General features: G+C 46.8%; 1 protein-coding gene across 2 annotated transcripts in view; it reads right to left on the bottom strand.

The window, feature by feature from the left end:
* Positions 1-5872: 5872 nt before the first annotated feature.
* Positions 5873-19688, bottom strand: part of Rxrg (retinoid X receptor gamma) — a 39846-nt gene continuing 26030 nt past the window's right edge. For both annotated transcript variants that reach the window (XM_005071415.4, XM_005071416.4), the window contains 6 exons: positions 16000-16160; positions 15764-15893; positions 14147-14279; positions 12791-12882; positions 11452-11557; positions 5873-6371 (listed from right to left, as the gene is read on the bottom strand). In XM_005071415.4, the coding sequence (XP_005071472.1) occupies positions 6224-6371; positions 11452-11557; positions 12791-12882; positions 14147-14279; positions 15764-15893; positions 16000-16160 (770 nt within the window). In that variant the 3' untranslated portion in view covers positions 5873-6223. The remainder of the gene's footprint in view (positions 6372-11451; positions 11558-12790; positions 12883-14146; positions 14280-15763; positions 15894-15999; positions 16161-19688) is intronic.

Below are 19688 nucleotides of genomic sequence, written 5' to 3' on the forward strand. Positions count from 1 at the left end.
TGAGGAGAATACCTCCATAGGCTCATACATCTGAGGGAGAATACCTCCATAGGCTCATACATCTGAGGAAGAATACCTCCATAGGCTCATACATCTGAGGGAGAATACCTCCATAGGCTCATACATCTGAGGAGAATACCTCCATAGGCTCATACATCTGAGGGAGAATACCTCCATAGGCTCATACATCTGAGAGAGAATACCTCCATAGGCTCATACATCTGAGAGAGAATACCTCCATAGGCTCATACATCTGAGGAAGAATACCTCCATAGGCTCATACATCTGAGGAAGAATACCTCCGTAGGCTCATACATCTGAGGGAGAATACCTCCATAGGCTCATACATCTGAGGAGAATACCTCCGTAGGCTCATACATCTGAGGAGAATACCTCCATAGGCTCATACATCTGAGGAGAATACCTCCATAGGCTCATACATCTGAGGGAGAATACCTCCATAGGCTCATACATCTGAGGGAGAATACCTCCATAGGCTCATACATCTGAGCAAGAATACCTCCATAGGCTCATACATCTGAGGAGAATACCTCCATAGGCTCATACATCTGAGGAGAATACCTCCGTAGGCTCATACATCTGAGGAGAATACCTCCGTAGGCTCACATATTTTCATGCTTAGTCCCCAGCTGGTGAACTGTCTTAGGACTAGAAAGGGTAGCCCTGTTGGAAGAGGTGTGGCCTTGTTAGAAGAGATGTCACTGGTCATAGGCTTCAAAAGTCCATGCCAGCCTGGTCTACAAAGCTACACAGAGAAACTCTGTCTCAAAAAAAAAAGTAGGAGTAAATTCTTTCTATGCAGGTCATATGTAGAGATAAACATGTGTAAAGTAACTTTAAAGGACTTACAAGAAATAAAGAAGGAAACGAATACTTAAGGAGATTTAAACATGAAACAGCAGGGAAGGAGGAGAGAGAAGAGGTGCTCTGAGTGTTCTGTGCCATTAGCAGTGGTTCTCAACCCTCCTACTGCTGCAGCCCTCTCATGCAATTCCTCGTGATGTGTGGCCCCAACCATACAACTATTTCATTGTTCCTTCATGACTGCAATTTGCTGCTGTTATGAATCATAACGTAAATATCTGATATGCAGGATATCTGATATTCAACCCCAAAAAGGGGTTGTGACCCACTGGTTGGGAACCAGTGAACTAGAAGGATGAATTCAGTTCTGTTCTCCTGGGGTTAGCCCGCACTGTCATGCATATGGAGGCCTGAAGGCTCTGGCCAGTGACTCTCCAGGATCTGCCTCAGCTTGCTCAGTGCTGGGATTATAAATGCAGACCACCACATCCTGATTTTGCTTTTACTTGGGTTCTGGGGAATCAAACTCATTTTACTGATTGGATCTTCTCCCTAGCTCTAGGCAGCCCCTTTACAGCTGTGCCGGTTAAAAGCACCGGACCCATAATATGTTAAATAATCTTGTTTAATCTGTGTGTTTTACCCTTCAGATTCTGTGCTAAGAAATCTTTCTGCTTTCTCCAGAACCAGTCATTGTCCCAGGGCTGGGTGTGGTCCCTTGCTTCCACGTGAGGTCAAGGGACACGAACTCTAGTAGACATTACTGATTCACTAAGATTAAAGAGGTTTTAGAGGCGATTTGACCAGAATCTTCTATCACGCAACACAGGATTCTAAAGCCTTGTGACATCCAGGAACTGTTCAAGATGCCATAATAGGCTTCCACATTACCCGCAGAGGACCCTCCACCCTTCCTTCTGCCCTCTGCCCTTCCCACCAGAACTCTGATCTCTGCCAGGTGTTAAGTGTGATGTAAATGACTCTGGAATTTCTTCATCTGGCTCCTCAGATGTGGGAAGTGCTGGTCCTGGCACTTTTATGCTCTCATGGCTTTGGCCAAAGGGGTATGGGGGCAAAGGAAAACCGGATGCCCCACTGGTAGGTGGGCAGGTAAAGTCTGTGCCTTCTTCAGCTGCAGAGGAAGGGTTCACTCTCTCCAACCTGCACTCCCTCCGTGGTCGTCTCCATTCTCTCGCCTTGACTCCTCTTCGGGGCCCATTTCTGCAGAGTCTGAAACAAATATTCCACTGAATGACCCAGGTTTCAGGAGCTTCTGGCCAGGGTTGGAGGCTCTCCCAGACTCTGGAAGATGCTTTCCCAGACAGGCGCGACTATTACCGCGAATTAGCAGCAGAGGGAGCCCGTGTCTAACCGTCTCCAAGCCGCAGCATCCAGCTGGGGTGGGCGAGATCCTGGCCGCGCTGCAGCTGCACAACCCAAGAAGTTTCCCCGGTGGGGACTCCGGGCCCAGGGCCAGTTCCTCTGTGGTCTGTGGTCAGAGACGGCTGTGTGCTCCGAAACTGCCACGGAAGACATTTCCATGGAGTTTTCCAGGAGAGTGAAAGCGGCTCTCCCCTGGCTGGAAGTGTTCGGGGTGGGGGTGGGGGGTCAAGGTCTCTTCACAAGCTGGCTGAGGCTCTTTCCATCCGCTTTTCTGGGCGCTGTGAGGAAAGGGGAAGAATTTAAGCCTCCCTTCCTCTCCCCACTTAGCCCCTCCTGGCGACGCCCTAAATTAATCCTATAACAGGCCCCACTCTTTCTCCAAGTGGAAGGACATAACTAAAACTTCAGGTCGGTTTCAGGGAGGACCCTCCAGAGCCGAGCCGGCTGTTAGAAGCACAGTGGTAGGAGCATGATCACGCAAAGAAAAGATTTGATGCTTGGAAACTGTCAAGTCCGACTCAACCCCAAATGCATTAAATGTTGTAGGAAGAAAGCTAGGATATGAAAGAGCCAGCAGGGTTCTGCTGGGTAGATGGAGATGCTACGAGAATCTGGGTCACGTGGGTTATTGTGGTTATACGATGAGTTTGTAGTATAGTATCGTGCAGTCACTTTTCTTAGGTGGCCTCTAAACTGGCTTTAAAGTCTAAAAGATATCTAACCAAAGAAAATGCCCCTGAGCTGAAGTTCTTACTTTCGTTGGCTAACTGTTTGATTGTCCAAGTTCCACATTTATTTTCATGTTGTATGTACTCCTTGCATCTGCTAGTACCTCAATCTGCAGAGCCTTCTCCATCATAGAATAGAGGTCTTGAAGATCAGCGGCTACAGTGGTTGTAACCACACCCCTCGCCCTGAGTCCACGCCCCTCACACTGAGGACCAACACTGACCTCAGGAATCTTTGTTTCTTCATATTTAGAATAAATAGATGTCTCAAAAGTACATGTATATTTTTAACATTTTAAATTTCAAAGTTTTTTTTAAAAAAACCTATATAATCATGGTTCTTTGCCTTCATCTCCAAGGCCAGATTATAATCCCAGGTTTTTGTGGGTGTTGTAAATTTAAGTGCTATAGACAAATCATTCTTCCTTTTAGGTGTGTGTGTGTGTGTGTGTGTGTGTGTGTTTCTCTCATTGCCCCTTGTCCCTGCCCCATAAGAAAGGGTCTCTTATTGAACCTGGTCTGTGCTGACTGGCCTGTGAGTGTCTGGGATCCACAGTCGCACTCGGCCACACCTCAGGGATCCACTGTCATACTCCGCCACACCTCAGGGATCCACGGTCACACTCCGCCACACCTCAGGGATCTCTAACTAGGGCTATGAGAGGACGAAGAATGGACAGACTCACAGGCACACATATAGAAAAGCTGGGATTTGGTGGGCTGTGCTTGCTCTGACAGAGAAACAGTAACAGCAGCACCCCAGAAACTCAACATGTTTATTTTATACATCTGAATCAAGAAGCTGGTTTGTATACAGCTGAATAAAAAGGTTGGGTTCTTGGTACCCAGCTGAATGAGGAGGCAGGTTTAGCTAATCTTGGTAGGAAGTCACTAGGGGAAAAGTCTCAGGCTGCATTCATCCTGGAGACCATTTCCACACACATTGTCAACATTTACATTGGAACCAGAGAAGGCTTGGCCAGCTCCCTGAGCCTGACATGGGGAGGACTTTGCCAGTTCCCACGTGTCTGAGATATTGGGGTTCTTGACAGGACTGAGCTCATGACAACGATACACATCCAGTCAGGACTTTGTCTGCTCCTCACAGTCACCTGTATACCCCTCACCATGCCGGGGTTCAGATGCACCTGGCGAGCCAGGCTTCTGTGTAGGTGCTAGACAACTAAAATCAGGTCTTTGTATTTGAGCAACCAGCACCTTATCTGCCAAGCCATCTCCTATCATTTCAACCCTAGATACGTAACTTGTTATTATCTTTGATCTGACTGTTTTCTGCCTGCTCCGTGCATGAATTCCTTTATGGCAAAGAACCTGCCTGAGTGTATTCAGTCACTGCCCACCATGCCCCTGAAAAGTTCTGGCCTGGCAATGGGACTGCTCCGTTTGTGATGGGTTCTATTCATTAGGGGAAAGCTCAGGATTAGGACCTAAGCAATGCTGGGGGGGGGGGATGCTGGCTCCATGGAATAGCAAAGGATCACCAGGTTGTTAGACAACATCCACTCCAAGTTTCAGAGTGAACAGGCATTAGCCATTTTCTTCCCTTGAAGGAGAAAAAACCTGCACAGTCTAACAATTCTGTTTTTTCTAGTTCTTTCTGTATATTGTGCCTCCTACACAAAGACTGAATTGGAAAAGATTTTTTTCCTACTTCACTCTTCAGACAAGCTCTATTATGCTCCTTTGCCTGGCCTGTTGACAGTACCTAGGGTGATGCTCAAAATAGTTCCGGTCTCATCCAAAGTTAGGTCCATTCTACTCATCTTTCTCCACTCTCATCACCATGGTTTCTCTTTCGGGCCTTCCTTTCCTCCGTCCACTGGAGAATTGAGTGTTTGAGGAAGTGACCTACATTCATTTCCGGCTGTGGTGGTAAAATGCTCTGAGGAGAGCAACTTTAAGGAGAAAGGTTTATTTGGCTACAACTTAGGTAGCAGTCCATCACTCTGGGGAAGTCACAATAGGAACTTGAGGCAGCCAGTCACATGGCAGTCACGACCAGAGGGGATAAAAGCATGTATGTCTAATCCTCGGCTCACCTCTACTCCCACACTTCGGGACCCAGCCCCATGGAAGGGCACCACCCACAGTTGGCTGGGTCTTCCCACATCAGTTAACATAATCAAGACAATCTCCCCGCAGATAACCCGATTCAGACAATTGCTACGGAGACTCTTCCCAGGGGATTCTAGATGTGTCAAGTTGGCAGTTCACACTGACCATCAATCACAAAAGGGATGGCAAGAAACAGGTTTAAGTGCATGAGCAGGTGCTAACTTGTTCAGAAATCACCCAAAGACCTCTATCACACAGAGGTTAGAAAATAGTTGCTCAACATAGACGGCTGACGTGCAATGCTTCCCTCTTTCCTAACCCCAAGGGCAAATTCAAGATGGAGCCCTGTCTTTAGAGGCTTCAAGAAAGGCATCTGTCTCTATGCTTATAATAGTCCAACACCTCTCTGTCTGCTCTGTTCACGGGTCTGTGCTTAATGGGTAGCTAGCCAAGAAGCTCAAGCCCTGACCTTCTCTTATATAGGCAGGCAGTGACTGAGTGAGTCTTTGTGCTCTCTCACTCAGCTTGCCCTCCCCCCCAGTAAAACCTTAGCACTCCTCCCCAGATAGTCTCCATTTCCTTTTCCACATCTGTGACTACAGGCTTGAGAGGAGTTACAAGAGAAGGAGGAGGAAAAGAAGGAGGAGAAAGAGAGGGAAGAGGAGAGCCAAGCTGTCTGTCTCTAAAGGATGCCTTCTCCTTCTTCCCAGCAGCAACTACAGCTGTGTCTCCCGCCCAACTCAGCTCCTAACCCCAGCCCTGGACCACAGAGCCAGTCCTAACCTAACCTACATCCAGGTCCCCATTCTCCACAGCCCAGAGAACTTCCCAGCTGCACAATAACACACCACACACTCCAAGCAGTGCCAATATCATATTTATTAATTTCTGTTCCATTTGTTTGCTTTCCATGGCAAGTGAAAAAATAATTTAAACCAATCATATGTACAGAGGCTTGGTTGCTCTTCCCAAGAACTTCCAGAAAAACCTCAGCCCCTTAAATAGCGAAGAAAGGTCACCTTTAACATCCATACAAAACTCCACCTAGAAAACTTGCATGTGTAGAAAGTTTGTCTTTATTACAAGCATCACATTTTGGGGACAGGAAGGGAGGTCAGAGTGGGAGGCGGGGGACAGTGTGCAGGGTAGGGCTCCACACACATCAGCCTAGGGGTCAGTCACCCAGGTGGGGAAGCTGCAGCTGAGGATGTTCATGTGATCTGCAGTGGGGTCTCCAACATCTCCATGAGGAAGGTGTCAATGGGCGTGTCCCCGATGAGCTTGAAGAAGAAGAGATGCTCCAGGCACTTCAAGCCGATGGAGCGCAGAGCTGGGAGGCGCAGCAGCAGCTTAGCAAACCTGCAGAGAAGCCAAGGGACAGTGTGACCAGCGAATGGCCAGGGGAGGCACCTGGCTGTGGTGGTAAAGGCTGTCTGATGGCTTTCCACCAAGCTGCCATAGAAAAGCCCAGAAGCAGAGATGAAGGAGTTGGAGGATTGCAACCCAAAGAGCTTCTGAGAACTTCAGAAGCCAGCTACAGGGCTGGCTCATGTGAACAGAGGAGCCAGGATCCTATAACATGGGGACAGTCTTGAGTTCTACATGTTCCAGAATAGCCCTCAGTCCTGCATCAATCATGGAACTGTATGGCTGACATGGTGTGCCTTGCTAGCCATTTCCCTGCATTCCTTGGGGTCCTCTAAGATTAGTGTGAGCCCTGGCAACATGGCGTGACACATGTGTGCTATTCCTGGGACAGCTATCACCACTAGATGAACACATGGAGGACCTGCCATGTACCAGGCATGATCATGGACCCTGCCCTGCTCTGGGGAGACCCTGCTTTTCCTCACAGTCTAGCTGGTCACTTCAGGCTGTGTGACTTCAGTCTGTTTCCAAAACCGAGCTTTTGCTTTCAATCAACCAGGCACTGATAATTTATATGGCCAGCCTCCCCCTCTGAGCTTCTCCTAGATTGAGAGGAGAGAGGAGGAGAGATAGCCTCTGAGGAGCCAGTCTGTTTGGGGAGAAAATATGCACACACTGACCTCACATCCTGACACCCGAGACCCACATACGTGCTCGTCCCGTAGTCTCACACGTGCATACCACCCTTATACCCCCTCCCACCTCCCCCATTGTGGTTTGAGTATGCCTGTCTCCCGTAGGCTCATGTATTTAGCCTGTTGTTCCCTAGCTGGAAGTGCTGTTTGGAAAGGTTATGGAACTTCCATGTGGAGCCTCACTAGATGAAATGAGTCATGGGGGCGGTGCACATACAGCCTACCCCCATTTCGTGTTTGCTCTGCTTCCTGAGTGAGATACAGTGTGACCAGCTGCCCCCTGCTCCTGTCACTAGGCTTCTCTGCCAACCACCATGTCTTCTCCATCATGAGAGACAGTGCCACTCAGGAACTGTAAGCCAAGGTAAGTCCTTTTCCCCTACGTTATTTTTGCCAGAGCATTTCATCACAGCAACAAGAAAGACATCCCAACATGGGCTTGTGCATATGCTCACTTACACATGCACACACACACACATACATACATACATACATACACACACATACATACATGTGCATACACAGATTATTGCATATGCACACTCAGGCTGCCATACATGCACAGTCACACATACATATGTGCACAAACCTCCTTACTCTCATTCGCACACACTTTAATATTTGCGCATACTTTCTGTAATGGGGATAGTCACTGTGAGACCAGGGAAGGGAAGAAGTGACATGGGAAGTTTGTGTGGCATCTGTACTGTCTGACCATTTGGCCCCTTGATTTGAAACGTTCTTCGGTTTGCCTATGTGGCCTGAAATTTTCATTTCAAGGAAAAGTTTTGAATTGGAATTTCATTGTCCCTTGCAAATGTGCACACGTCTATATTCATTTCACATGGCATTTAAAAATACAGCAGCAAGGTTGAGGAAATAGTTCCGTCGGAAAACCACTCGTCATATAAACTTGAAGACCTGAATCCCATACCCAGTACTCACAGAAAAATGCCAAACATTTTGGTGTGAGTTTGTAATCACAGCTTTGAAAAGTAGGGGACCCGAGTGTCCCTGAGCCTCACTGGGCAGCTGGCCCAGCATAATCAGTGAGTTCCAGACCAGTGAATGACCCTGTCTCAAAAAACAAACAAACAACAACAACAAAAAAAACAATGGCCAACACTATATATTGACATCTGAGATTGACTTCTGGCCTCTACATGTGCATGCATGCACATCTGAATACAAGAACACACCTATATGAACATACACCCAAATAAGATAAAAATAATCAATATAAGAAAACAAATTGGCACCAGATGAAAACATCAGGGAAGCAGAGACCACTTCTTTCTACATGAAGAAAATAAAGATCTATGCCACTGTCAACACAAACTTCAGAGCTCTTGATGCACAGGGACAGTGCATCAAGGAGGAGGCTTCCCTCCTGCCCAGCTCTCCCGACAAAGAGTTTGCCTTTAACGTGCAGGGCTGGACTGAGATTGATGCTGGCATCCTATACTGCTGTCAGTGTTCTCCAGTCGCTAGCCATGCTGTCGGTGCTGAGTCTGGGAACTAAGACCGGGGCTAACGGAAGGCACCCATGCATCAATAGACACTGTCACTGCATTCCTGTCTGATTTTCTGGCAGCAAGGCAGCCTTTGAAGGTGCATTTTGTGTGTGCAAGACGTGTGTGCGTTCTGCACCCTGCTTTGATTTCTGCTTTCAACTTTCTCAAAGACCTTGGGACCCATGATGTGCACTGCTTAGTCCTGTCCACAGAGTGGCAGCACTCCACCACTTTGACAAGAGCCCCTGCTGGGAAGAGCAGGCATGCAAGTCAGAGGTGACCAGCCTAAGTAAGGCTAGTTACCTGCCTAATGAGCCACGCGATGCCCCTCATGCACCTGCCAAACCTCCTGGGAGCTCAGGCAGATGTCAACCCTTGTTCAGGGTATGCTGGAAAAGCCCTGGATACACGGGGGACACAGCCTCTACTCCTTTCCTGAACTCCCAGCTGAGAGTTGGTTTCTCTCTCCAGCAATTAGAACAATGGTTCTCAACCTCTGGGTTGCAACCCCTGCATATCTGATATTTACATTATGTTTTATAAAAGTGGTGAAATTACAGTTATGAAGTAGCGATCACCACATGAAGAACTGTTGTTAAAGGGTCACAGCATTAGGAAGGTTGAGAATCACTGGCCTAGAGGTAGCCAGATCCTTGGCAGTCTCTTCCAGGAAAACACCAGTTCTAAAAAATTTTTAAGTGATATTCAGAAACAAGTTTGATGACAGTCACAGGGCAATGACTAAACACCTGAAAATATAAGCACATTGCAAAATTATGACAAAACTATGGGAAATGATTTTTTTGCTTTCAATAATCTGATAAAAAAAATCCCAAGGATGATCAAAGGAGGAAAACATTGCAATAAAAGGCACAATCTCACATCTGTCACTACAATCTCTATGTATGTACACAGGAAATCACATGGACACTAGAACAAAACATATCCAAAATACATATTTACAATAAAATTTTATTACCTGACTCTAATGACTATTTCTTCTAATAAAGCAGACACTGTTGTTGTATTTGGGAGGAAAGAGAGTCAGGTTACCTGGGATGTGCTTTTGTTCTTAATAATTAATAGTCGAAGCCAGAGTTCATCCCGAAAGAGGCCAGCAGGTCTGATAGGATCTGGGGGCTGGAGACTTTGGTACTGAGCACTCGCTCAGAGCTTCCTGTTAATGTGGCTAGTCCAGAGCTTGCAACTGCCAGAGGCAGGGCCAGGGCCCTTTCAACCAACCTCTCAGGGCAGGCCCGTATGATTCTCTCCAATGGCTACCAAGTGGCCACAGAGTGCCCCTGACTCTTCCTTGATGTTCCATGACTGGCTAGATCACAGGAATGTTTTAGTCACTAGAAGTAAGAGGGCCTCTCAGGATCCACGTCTCCTCCACAGAGCTCCTCTCCTCTCTGTTCCTCTGCCTCCCCCTCCATCATTTAGAGGGCTCTGAGGCATACGGGAGCCACAAGGTGGGATGAGCCCAGACCTTTGAGGGTTGGCAGGGAAGAGAACTGCCTCTATGTACTGAGTGCCCACCTAGATTCTGGCATGAGAAAGAACTTCCACTGGGCTGAGTTACTGGCTTTGATGAGTCAGTTGTCACTACTTAACATCTAATAACACAGTAGCCTGATTATTAATTGACTGAGGGCTGAAACCCACCCACTTGATTTTTTCACAACCTCTGACAAAACAGTTTTTCCTCTGCTGAACATTTGGTAGACATCAGTGTAGGATCAGGGATAAATGCAAATCTGAAATCTCAGAGGAATAATTCACTAGTGTGTGTTGGGGGGTATACAATTAACCCTAAAGACAGAACTAATGTGTTATATACAGTCTCCTGTTTCACTTGTTTTCTATGAGATGTGAGGATCACAGTTTTCATTGTAGTCAGTTTGCAGAAAGGGAAAACTCTTTGCTTCCCATACTTTGTAGGAAACTTTTTAAGAGTCTTGTTTAGGCCAAGTAATAATGCTATGGGAGGTGTAACAAGGCCACACAGACAGATGCCTAGGACCATCAGCTCTTGTAGCCTGTCCTTTGTACTGCATGAGACTCACCGTGGGGCAGAGGCTGTGAGAGCAATGCTGTCACTTCACAGAGACTGGAATTCATATCTCACCTCTATACCAGTGACCAGCTTGGTGATCTCGAGTAAGTGACTCCCTTCCGAGTCTGTCACTTGGTAGAATGTAGACCACACTCCCATACCAATCTATGCGTTTCCTTGTTCATTCAACATTCAAAAATACGTACACTAGTCCCCTTCTCCATCTGAGGAAATCTGTCCCAATGCCCTGTGCGCATTCCTGAAACTGAAGATACCACCAAACCTATACATAGATGCAGAAAAATGTATGTATGTGTATATATATATATATACATATGTACCAATGAAAAATTACATTTACAAATTAAACACAGTAAGAGATGGACAACAGTAAAAAAGCACAGCCATCATAATGATACATTGTAATAAAAATTACTAAAAAGTCATTAATTCACTTCTGAAACTTTCCATTTAGTGTTTTCAAACTTTGCTTGACTACTGGTAACAAACAGCACAAAGTAAATCCACAGGTTGTTAGGGCAAGATGCTGTTTCATCTACAGCCATTGCCTTATGCACTAATGCTAGTAGGTGAATGATGAAGTGATCTAGACAGATAAGACCTTAACCTCACCCAAGCATTTATCTTATTGTGTTGATGTAAGCACAGTAGGTCTACGAGCCCCTGCAGCACAGGAGGCACTCAGTCAATGGGGATAAGCCTGCAGCATGGGAGGAGCTCAGTCAATGGGGATGAGGAGGAGCTGCGCTGCTGTTAACATTGCCATTCTCTCATCATTTTCTCACCTGCCTGGTTGTTCTGGATACTTCTGCTTGGTATAGGCCTCAAGTGTAGCATAAACCTTCTCTCGAAGAGTCTCCACCTCAGAGGGGTTGGACAAACCCTTGGCATCTGCAGAGAGCAATGGATTTGATTTCTGGTTAATGCCTCAGTAGAACACTCCTCCAGACAGGGTCCCTATCATGCTGGCCTCCCCGCTCCCCCAGCGTTAGGAGAGACACATGGAATCCAAGCATGGGGACAACTTGGAAGTAAGCAGATCACCCGCATCAGATGGCTGACCTTTCTGTGTATACGCTCCCTAACAAATGCTCAGTTTTAAGATTTTCAACTGTTAATAGTGAATGAACCTTCTTCTGATTTAAGGAGGGTTTAATTATATCCAGACCTGTCTTACTGAATGCTTTCTATACGTTGAGCATGGTTCCATGGTGAGATGGGGTATGAAAACTAAATCTACACATGTCCTGTGTCAGAGCAACCCTAATCCTGGCTAACAGGTGCCCACACGTCACATCACACTTCAGAAGACTGGACACACACAGCAGATTTGATGAAGTTGGTCACTTCCTCCTCTTGAGGAGCTTTGCACCTGGGCCTCCAAGATGCCACGCCCTTCCCACTGGCCACACACCAGGCTCCTTTGGCAGTTCTTTCTCCCACCAGCTTGTGAGGCTCTCGGTTCCCAGGCCTCTTCTCCACAGTCTTTGCTCATAACTGATCTCTCATCAGGTTTGAGGCTGCCTGCCAATTCAGCCGGAGGCAGGCAGCTCTTGCCTATATATCTTTATATATCTTTGGTCCCGGCTTCTCCTGTGAAATCCATTCTCTTGGATGTCTACTATCCATCTCCAAGCTCATTGTCCAAAGACAAAATCCTGGTTCCAACCCACTCACCCTTAGAACTTGCTTCCCCTGGGGATTTAACCATGTCAAATGAACTGGTATTCCATGTCTATAATTGTTCTGGGAAATGAAACACCCCTGAGACATATTTGACTTCTATCTTTCTTCCATACCCTACATCTACTTCACCAGTAGATCCCAGTGACTTAGAGATATACTCAGAATCTGACCACATTTTACCCCCCCTTCTCTTTCACAGTGAATCAGCTGCCCCCCCCCCCACCTCCACACACACCTAATGAAACTCCACACACAGAACACTTTCAGGACCGCTCTGGAGAGGGCAGGGCTCTATATGCCGATGGGTTCTGGGCTCACGTTGCCCTGTTTGAGCCAAGCTTGAGTATGAGGGAGGGGTGGACAGCAACAGCAGAGCCCTGGAGGTAACCCTGAAAGAGGGATGACCCCAGACAGCGGCTGGAGCGAAGCAGAAGTCACCTGGGTTGAAGAGCACGATGGCCCGCAGGCACCCGAGCTCTGACTTATCCATCTGCATGTCCTTCATCTTGGAAACCAGCTCCGTGAGGACTCTGTTCACAGGACAGGGACAGGGAAGGAGAGCAGCATGAGTTGCGGGCCAAGGACCAGCGATGAACTCCACCACTACTTTGATGGGCCTACTCAGTTCCAGACCCTGCAGAAGGTGTTTGGGTTCAGGGAGGAAGACAACGAAGCCCCTCATCCTAAGGAACGCACAGTGTGGAGGAAGACTCTGGTGTGGAAAAGCCCAGTGAGCTACTGCCTCCAGAGTTCAAGAGCTCACCCGGCAGGGGGCATGATCTCCCAGCAGGGAACAGAAGGCAAGAGAACAGCAGCCGGAAAAGCCAGCCCAGAGCACTGCGCACATAGAAGGCAGCACAGGTCAAAGGGCAAGTAGCTCCAGGAACCATGAAAGTGCACATCATGGAAAAGGATGGGGAAGAGGCAGACTCATCTAAAGTGAGCATGTCTGCCTCCCAAAGAGACTACTTATGGGGGTGGAGGAAAGGGGCCAGGTCCTGGAACTCAGCAGGCTATTTTCAGATTTCTCTTTCTTGTTACCAGAAGCCCATTCTTTCATCTCCAAATAACCAATCTACTCATTACTTTATTTATTTACTGTTTACTTTATATTGTACCTTATATTATATTTATATTACTCTTTATTTTTAATGCACTTTAGTACATTTAAGGGAGTGAGTCTCTGTCATGGTGTCACTTTCTGACTGAACTTGCTTCTGCTGTAGCCTAGAGATCGGGCATCCAGAAAGGGCCCAGAAAAAAAAATGTTAGCCCAACACACCAGGCCTCTTGAAGACGCATCCTAGACCCTTTCTCCATCCCTGGCCCCTGTGATATGCTGTTCTCCTTCAACACCTGCAGCATACTAGCTGATGTCATGGTCCACCTAAGTCAAAAGCATGAGGGTAGCAGACCCTTCCATCTGCCAGGCAATGACGCAGGCCCCTGACTGGCTCTATTTTATTGTAATCACCTTTGCCAAAAACCCTCTCTCAGTCTCCAGATTTATATTTTCACATGCTTAATAGTCTCTGGAAACTGGACTCACACCTATAATCCCAGCATTCAGGAGGCTGAGGCAGGAGGATTGTCACAAGCTTGAGCCCAGCCAGAGCTACAGAATGAGACGCTGTCTCTGTATAAAAAGGAATTGTTTTGATATCATCACATAAACCTGTTTGGACTGCCTATTGCATATCAGCATTACACAGAGGGAGAGGAGGGGAGTGTGTGTACACACAATGTGCAAACAGACACCATGTGCAAACCCTGGAAACAGAAGGGAATCACAACCTGTCAAAAATGGAGCCAACACCCGCACTGTGAGCGCTGCTCCTGTGGACGTGGAGGCCTGTAGCCAGCAGGATGCCATCTTGGACAGATACCGAGCGGTGGGAGAAGGAGGCAATCAGCAATTCATTCCACCCTGCAAGTGTAGAGAGGAGACCTTGTGGGAAAAGCACCCACATCCCTACTTGATAGTCAGCAATGCATGGATTATTATCCATGTAATGAAAGCAGAAATGAAAATCCTGGGAGGTTAAGACACAGCTCAAGGTGACACATGTAATTAGTGACAAAAGAAAGGACAGGGCTAGAGTTTCCTGACTTCGTGGCTCTGCATAAACTCCTGCCGTTTCTCAGAGGCAGTTTAGAATGACAGCTGAGAACAGGGACTCTTTTTGTCGTCGTCGTTGACAACAAATATGAATTGGAGCTTTACCAGACAACAGTCACTGTTAGCTGAATGATGGATCCAGTGACTGTACCTCATAATCTCTGTTCCAGGACCTGACAACCTAGTTGTATTTCTTTGGTGTCATCTATAGTAACAGCACAGTATGTCGCGTTCAAGGGACACTCAGTGATCACTCATCATCTAACAAGGATGTGTGAGTGGACTGGTTCCCAATGCTCATCCAGTCCTCATGAAATCTCCCTGATGGCTCTGTGACAAAGAGGAGCTACAGCAGATGTCAACAGACTGCAGTGTCTCCAATACAGGCGACAGGATTGCAGCACAAAGAATCTTAAAATGGAGGAAACCTTGTACCCCAGGTAACACAGCCTAAGCAGAAATCTCTCTCTCTCTCTCTCTCTCTCTCTCTCTCTCTCTCTCTCTCTCTCTCTCTCTCTCTCTCTCTCTCTCTCTCTCTCTCTCTCTCTCTGTGTGTGTGTGTGTGTGTGTGTGTGTGTGTGTACATGCGCCGTGCATATGTATGCATGCAGGTGTGGAAGCCAGTGGAAGACATTTAGTATCCCTACTCTATCACTGTTCCCTCATTCTCAGGACATAGGGCCCCTCGGTGAACCTGCAGATTGACTGGACAGCAAGGCCCCGAAACCCTCCCATCTCCATGCCACTTCTAACGCCTAGAGCCTGGAGATCCTGTCTCAGTTCCCTATGCTTGTACAGCACATACTTTTACCTACCATACTATCTCCCTAGGCCCCCAAATCTCTGGCTTTCTTACCTCACCTGTGAAGTGGGAATATCTCCATTTGCCAGTCTTAGAGTTGTAAGACACTGCTTCAAATTATCCTCAATAAAGCTATTTATGAGTCTTTGAAATTAAATGTAAATTATAAAACCACAGAAACATTTGCATTGGGGAAAAGCCTTACTCCTCCATGAATGAGGTTTCATTTGGGAATGAAAGTCCTACGGGAGGAGTATTCAAATGTAAAAGTCTGTAAATGACATAAAATGAAGGCCAGACACAGTAGCACACACCTTTAATCAGTGCTTGGGAGACAGAGGTAGACAGAGCTCTGAGTCCAGCCTGGTTTACATAATGAGTTCAAGAAAAATATATTGATTGTGAGTTGCTCCTTTTGGGGTCCCATGGGTCATTTCAAAATAGAAGCCTAGGGAATTGCCTCAGGACAAGAGGAACCCCAATGTCTTACCTGCCCGGAGCAGAATGACCTGGTCCTCCAAGGTGAGGTCTGAGAAGTGGGGGATGCGTTTGGCCCACTCAACAAGGGTAAAAAGCTGCTTGTCGGCAGCATGGCATATGTTGGTAACAGGGTCATTTGTCTGAAAAAGGAATAAATTCCCATGAGGTCCTGGGACTCGGAATACACATCTCTGACCTCCAACCCCCGTCAGGAAACGGAAACTGGGTGGACATCCGACAGCATACCGAGTTTTCCATGTTCATGTCACCGTAGGATTCTGTCTTTGGTTCCACAGCAAGTTCAGCTTCTAGAATCCTCTCCACAGGCATGTCTTCGTGGCCACTACTGGCACATTCTGCCTCACTCTCAGCTCGCTCTCGGCTCCTCTGCCTTTCTTCTTGCACAGCTGGCATGTGGCAAGACCGACAGAGGTTACAGAGTGCCAAGGACCAGTGTGGGACAGTCACCTACCAAAAGCTTCTCCTGAATAACACGGACTCATCATGGTATTGAACCAGCAACACTGAAATGCTGACAGATGGGGTGAAGAGAGCAAAGCTGTTTTCTTGTGGGGACAAAGGTGGGCCTTTAGTCATATTGTTTCCAATGCATTACAAAGACCCTCTTGATCTTGCTGTTTTAGCTTCACTAAGGTCCAACTCCACCCTTCTTTGACGGAGCTTCCATCTCCTTGCTAACCCCATTGCGTACACTATCATTCCTATTCTGCTGGCTCTGATAAGCGGTGAGCTTGCAATGGTTAAGGAGCAAGCCCATTACTGCAAAATCTCCCCTTGTCAGATCCTATGCATCAGCCTTGGCATTCACGTCCCATTAGGTAGGCCCCCTGTGCACCAGCCTGAACACAACATCACCTGATCCGACTTGTCAGGGAAGATCTTCAGGGAACCAGCTGTGGGGATTTAGTAAGTGAAGGGGTGGAGGGATGTCACCTAGAAGACATTTCAGAATGTGCACTGATTTCATGGGTGGGGGAGGGCACACAGGCAAAGGTGGAGGCTGGAGTTACTTCTGCATTCCCCAAACTTGGGATTTTCATCAAAGTTCACTCTAGCTCTCCCTTGGTCTACACATCGGGGTGCAAGGCAGACCCCACACTCCACATTGCCCTCTCAAGGTGAAGAATTTCTGTTGGGTTCCTTTCCATCTGCAAGGCTGCTGTTTCTAGTTTAGTTCCAGCAGCGATAAGCAGAATTCAATATTAGAAGATAGTTTGTTCCCACAAAGGAGCAAATTCTAACTTGGTAAAGCACCTTCCAAGTAGCCTCCCCTCAAGGTCTCTCCCTCACTGTTCCCAGCCGATAGGCCAAGGAGCCCTCATCCTCTGAGGATATGATGAGCCCTGGAGGCTGTCTGAAGGGATGGAGCTGGAGTGCTGCATGTGGAGTCTCTCTTGTGGAGAATGAGACTGGTTTCCTGATGCCAGAGAAGAGGCCTAAAAACCAGAACCAATAATCCCTACCGGGTAGCAATATTATGGCCCAGAGAAACAGAAAGAGTATAGGAAGAAAGGAGAAAAGAAAGGGAAGAGATAAAAAACAAGGAGGTGAGAAGAAGAAACTGAAATAGAACAGAGATGGAAAAAGGCAAGAGAAGAGTGAACACACACCCCAGAGCTAAAGAAATCTTTTCAAATGTATGTCAGCCACGTGCATGCAGATGTCCCCAGATCTGTCACTCAGGCTCCTCCCAGCCTTGTTTCCCTGTCCATGGGGCTGGAATTGCAGTCATTGACTGAGACAGATTTGTGGGAATTACCAAACAACTGTAAAAGTTTGGGTGGAATACTTATTTCCCCTTTCCCTTTGTCTTCCTGCCCTATGGGCTTGTGTCTCTCCCCCAGCCTTCCCACCAAGCCCCTCCCTCTTTCTGTGTTTCCTTTCCTTCCTCATTCTTTTTCGGCTCAGGCTGTCAGTCTTTGTTCAGTGATAACCTGTGGGAACTACAGTGCATATTTTTATCTCAGTCAGATTTTCTTGAATGTTCTTGCATTTATCTTTAAGAAATCAATCCATTTCTCTTTATCCTGAATTTTAAAAACCGAGACCAACTGAGTCAAGTTCTTTCTATGATCGTCTTCTAACAGACTTGTGACACTCAAGGAAAATAACCCTGAAGCTTCAAAGAAAGTCTCGGCTTCAGGAAAATAGGTTCAATTCCCATTTGCCATTAATTGAGTAAGAATTGGCTATTCCCTCTTCCTATTAGTACTATAAGCCTCACTGTTATAACTGCTCTAATATATATCACGATATATCCAGGACACTAGCTGATCTAAAACAGTCCCAGACTCCAGTTTTTCAGGCTCCATCCATCCATGTAGTAAATAGTTACTGTGTATTTTCAGGTTCTCTAGCGGCTGGCATTAATGGAGCACTTTCCGGATCAGAAGCTATATTTCATACTCAGTACTTTATATAGATTATTATATCTCGCTTAACCCCTCCTGATAACATACTCAATACTTTATTTAGATTATTATATCTCATATAACCCCTTCCGATAACTCTCTGGGGTACTATAAACCACAGAAAAACTAGATAACCTGTCTGAAGTCAAAAGTTAGGACGTGCTGGTGCTAGTCTAGGGCCAGGCTGGCTGCCTCCAGAGCCTACTTAAAGACCTTCCACATTGCTCCTAGGGCACTAGGATAGGCTGAACTAGTAGGACAAAGGGGTGTCTATACCATGTGCATCCTTGAAGCCATAGCAAGAATTTTTCCCTTTCTCTTAGTGAGATCTGGATGTTTTAGTGGGGGAATGGCTTGACTTGGCCATCTTGTTCACACTGGTGTCCCTACTAAGGAAAGCCACAGAGAGATAAGCAGGGAGGCAACTTAGGACACCATTTGGCTCCCAGGATCTTTTCCTCATCTGTGAGCTGGTCCCTGCTGGTTGGGTGATTCTGAAAGGTACTCTTCTCTTGTCATATTCCCTTGTTGATGGCATTCCCTCTACGCATGGGATCAGTGACCTTTCCTTCATTGGTTCTTTCACAAGAGGTGTTGAAGGAATCACTCTGTGAGTCGTCCTACTGTAAAGGAAGGACATCTCTCCTGCACCAGCACTAAGATTCCCCAGTAACACCAGGCATCTGCACAAAGCCCTCTAGTTAATTAACTGCCCACTTCAATTTATTTGTGTTACTTAGCAGGATGACTTTCGATCTTTTAAAGCAAGAACAACAACAAGGCACTTTCAATCTGCTACTCTCTGACACAGGGATAGCCCACTAACTCACACTATAAATTAAAAGATGAAATCACTTCAATGCCCAGTGACACTCCTGGGACTGAGAAGGCCAGTCTGCCAGTAATGCCAATAATCCACAAAGACTGACGAATATGCCAACATGAAGGGACAGCACACCAGGGTTATAAATCCTAGATGGCATCAACAAGCCTGCAGTGAGACTTGTTGGGGAAGTCTTATGTCAATGAAGCACTGTTGGGTCAATAGGAATCTAGATAGGTGGGATTAGGAGTCCAGGAGGACTCTGGGAAGGAGAAACACAAGAGAGTCGAGATGTAACGCCATGGGGTAGGAAGCCCAGAACTATTCTCCGGTAAGAGAAATACTTAGATTAACAATTATGGGGTAATTACTTAAGTCAGAGCTAGCCAATAAGAAACAAGCAAGGCCAACAGCCTCATAATTAATATAGCTTCCTGTGTGTTTATTTGGGACTGATGCGGCTCTGGAACCAGGCTGGCGGGAAGGCTTTTCACAAGGAAAAAGCTTCTCTTTACAAAAGAGACTAAAGCCTCCACTGGAGGGTCAGCCTGATGCTCCTTGGGAGCCACAGAGAACAAGGCCTCTAACAGATCCGAGACCCACTGCCCATTTACTGGAACGAAAATGGAGACCTGTCCTTGGGCTCTCAGAGAAGAGAGATGACAGAGGGAAAGATGTCT

Source organism: Mesocricetus auratus, unplaced genomic scaffold, assembly GCF_017639785.1.
Source record: "Mesocricetus auratus isolate SY011 unplaced genomic scaffold, BCM_Maur_2.0 Super-Scaffold_100676, whole genome shotgun sequence".
Lineage (NCBI taxonomy): Eukaryota > Metazoa > Chordata > Mammalia > Rodentia > Cricetidae > Mesocricetus > Mesocricetus auratus.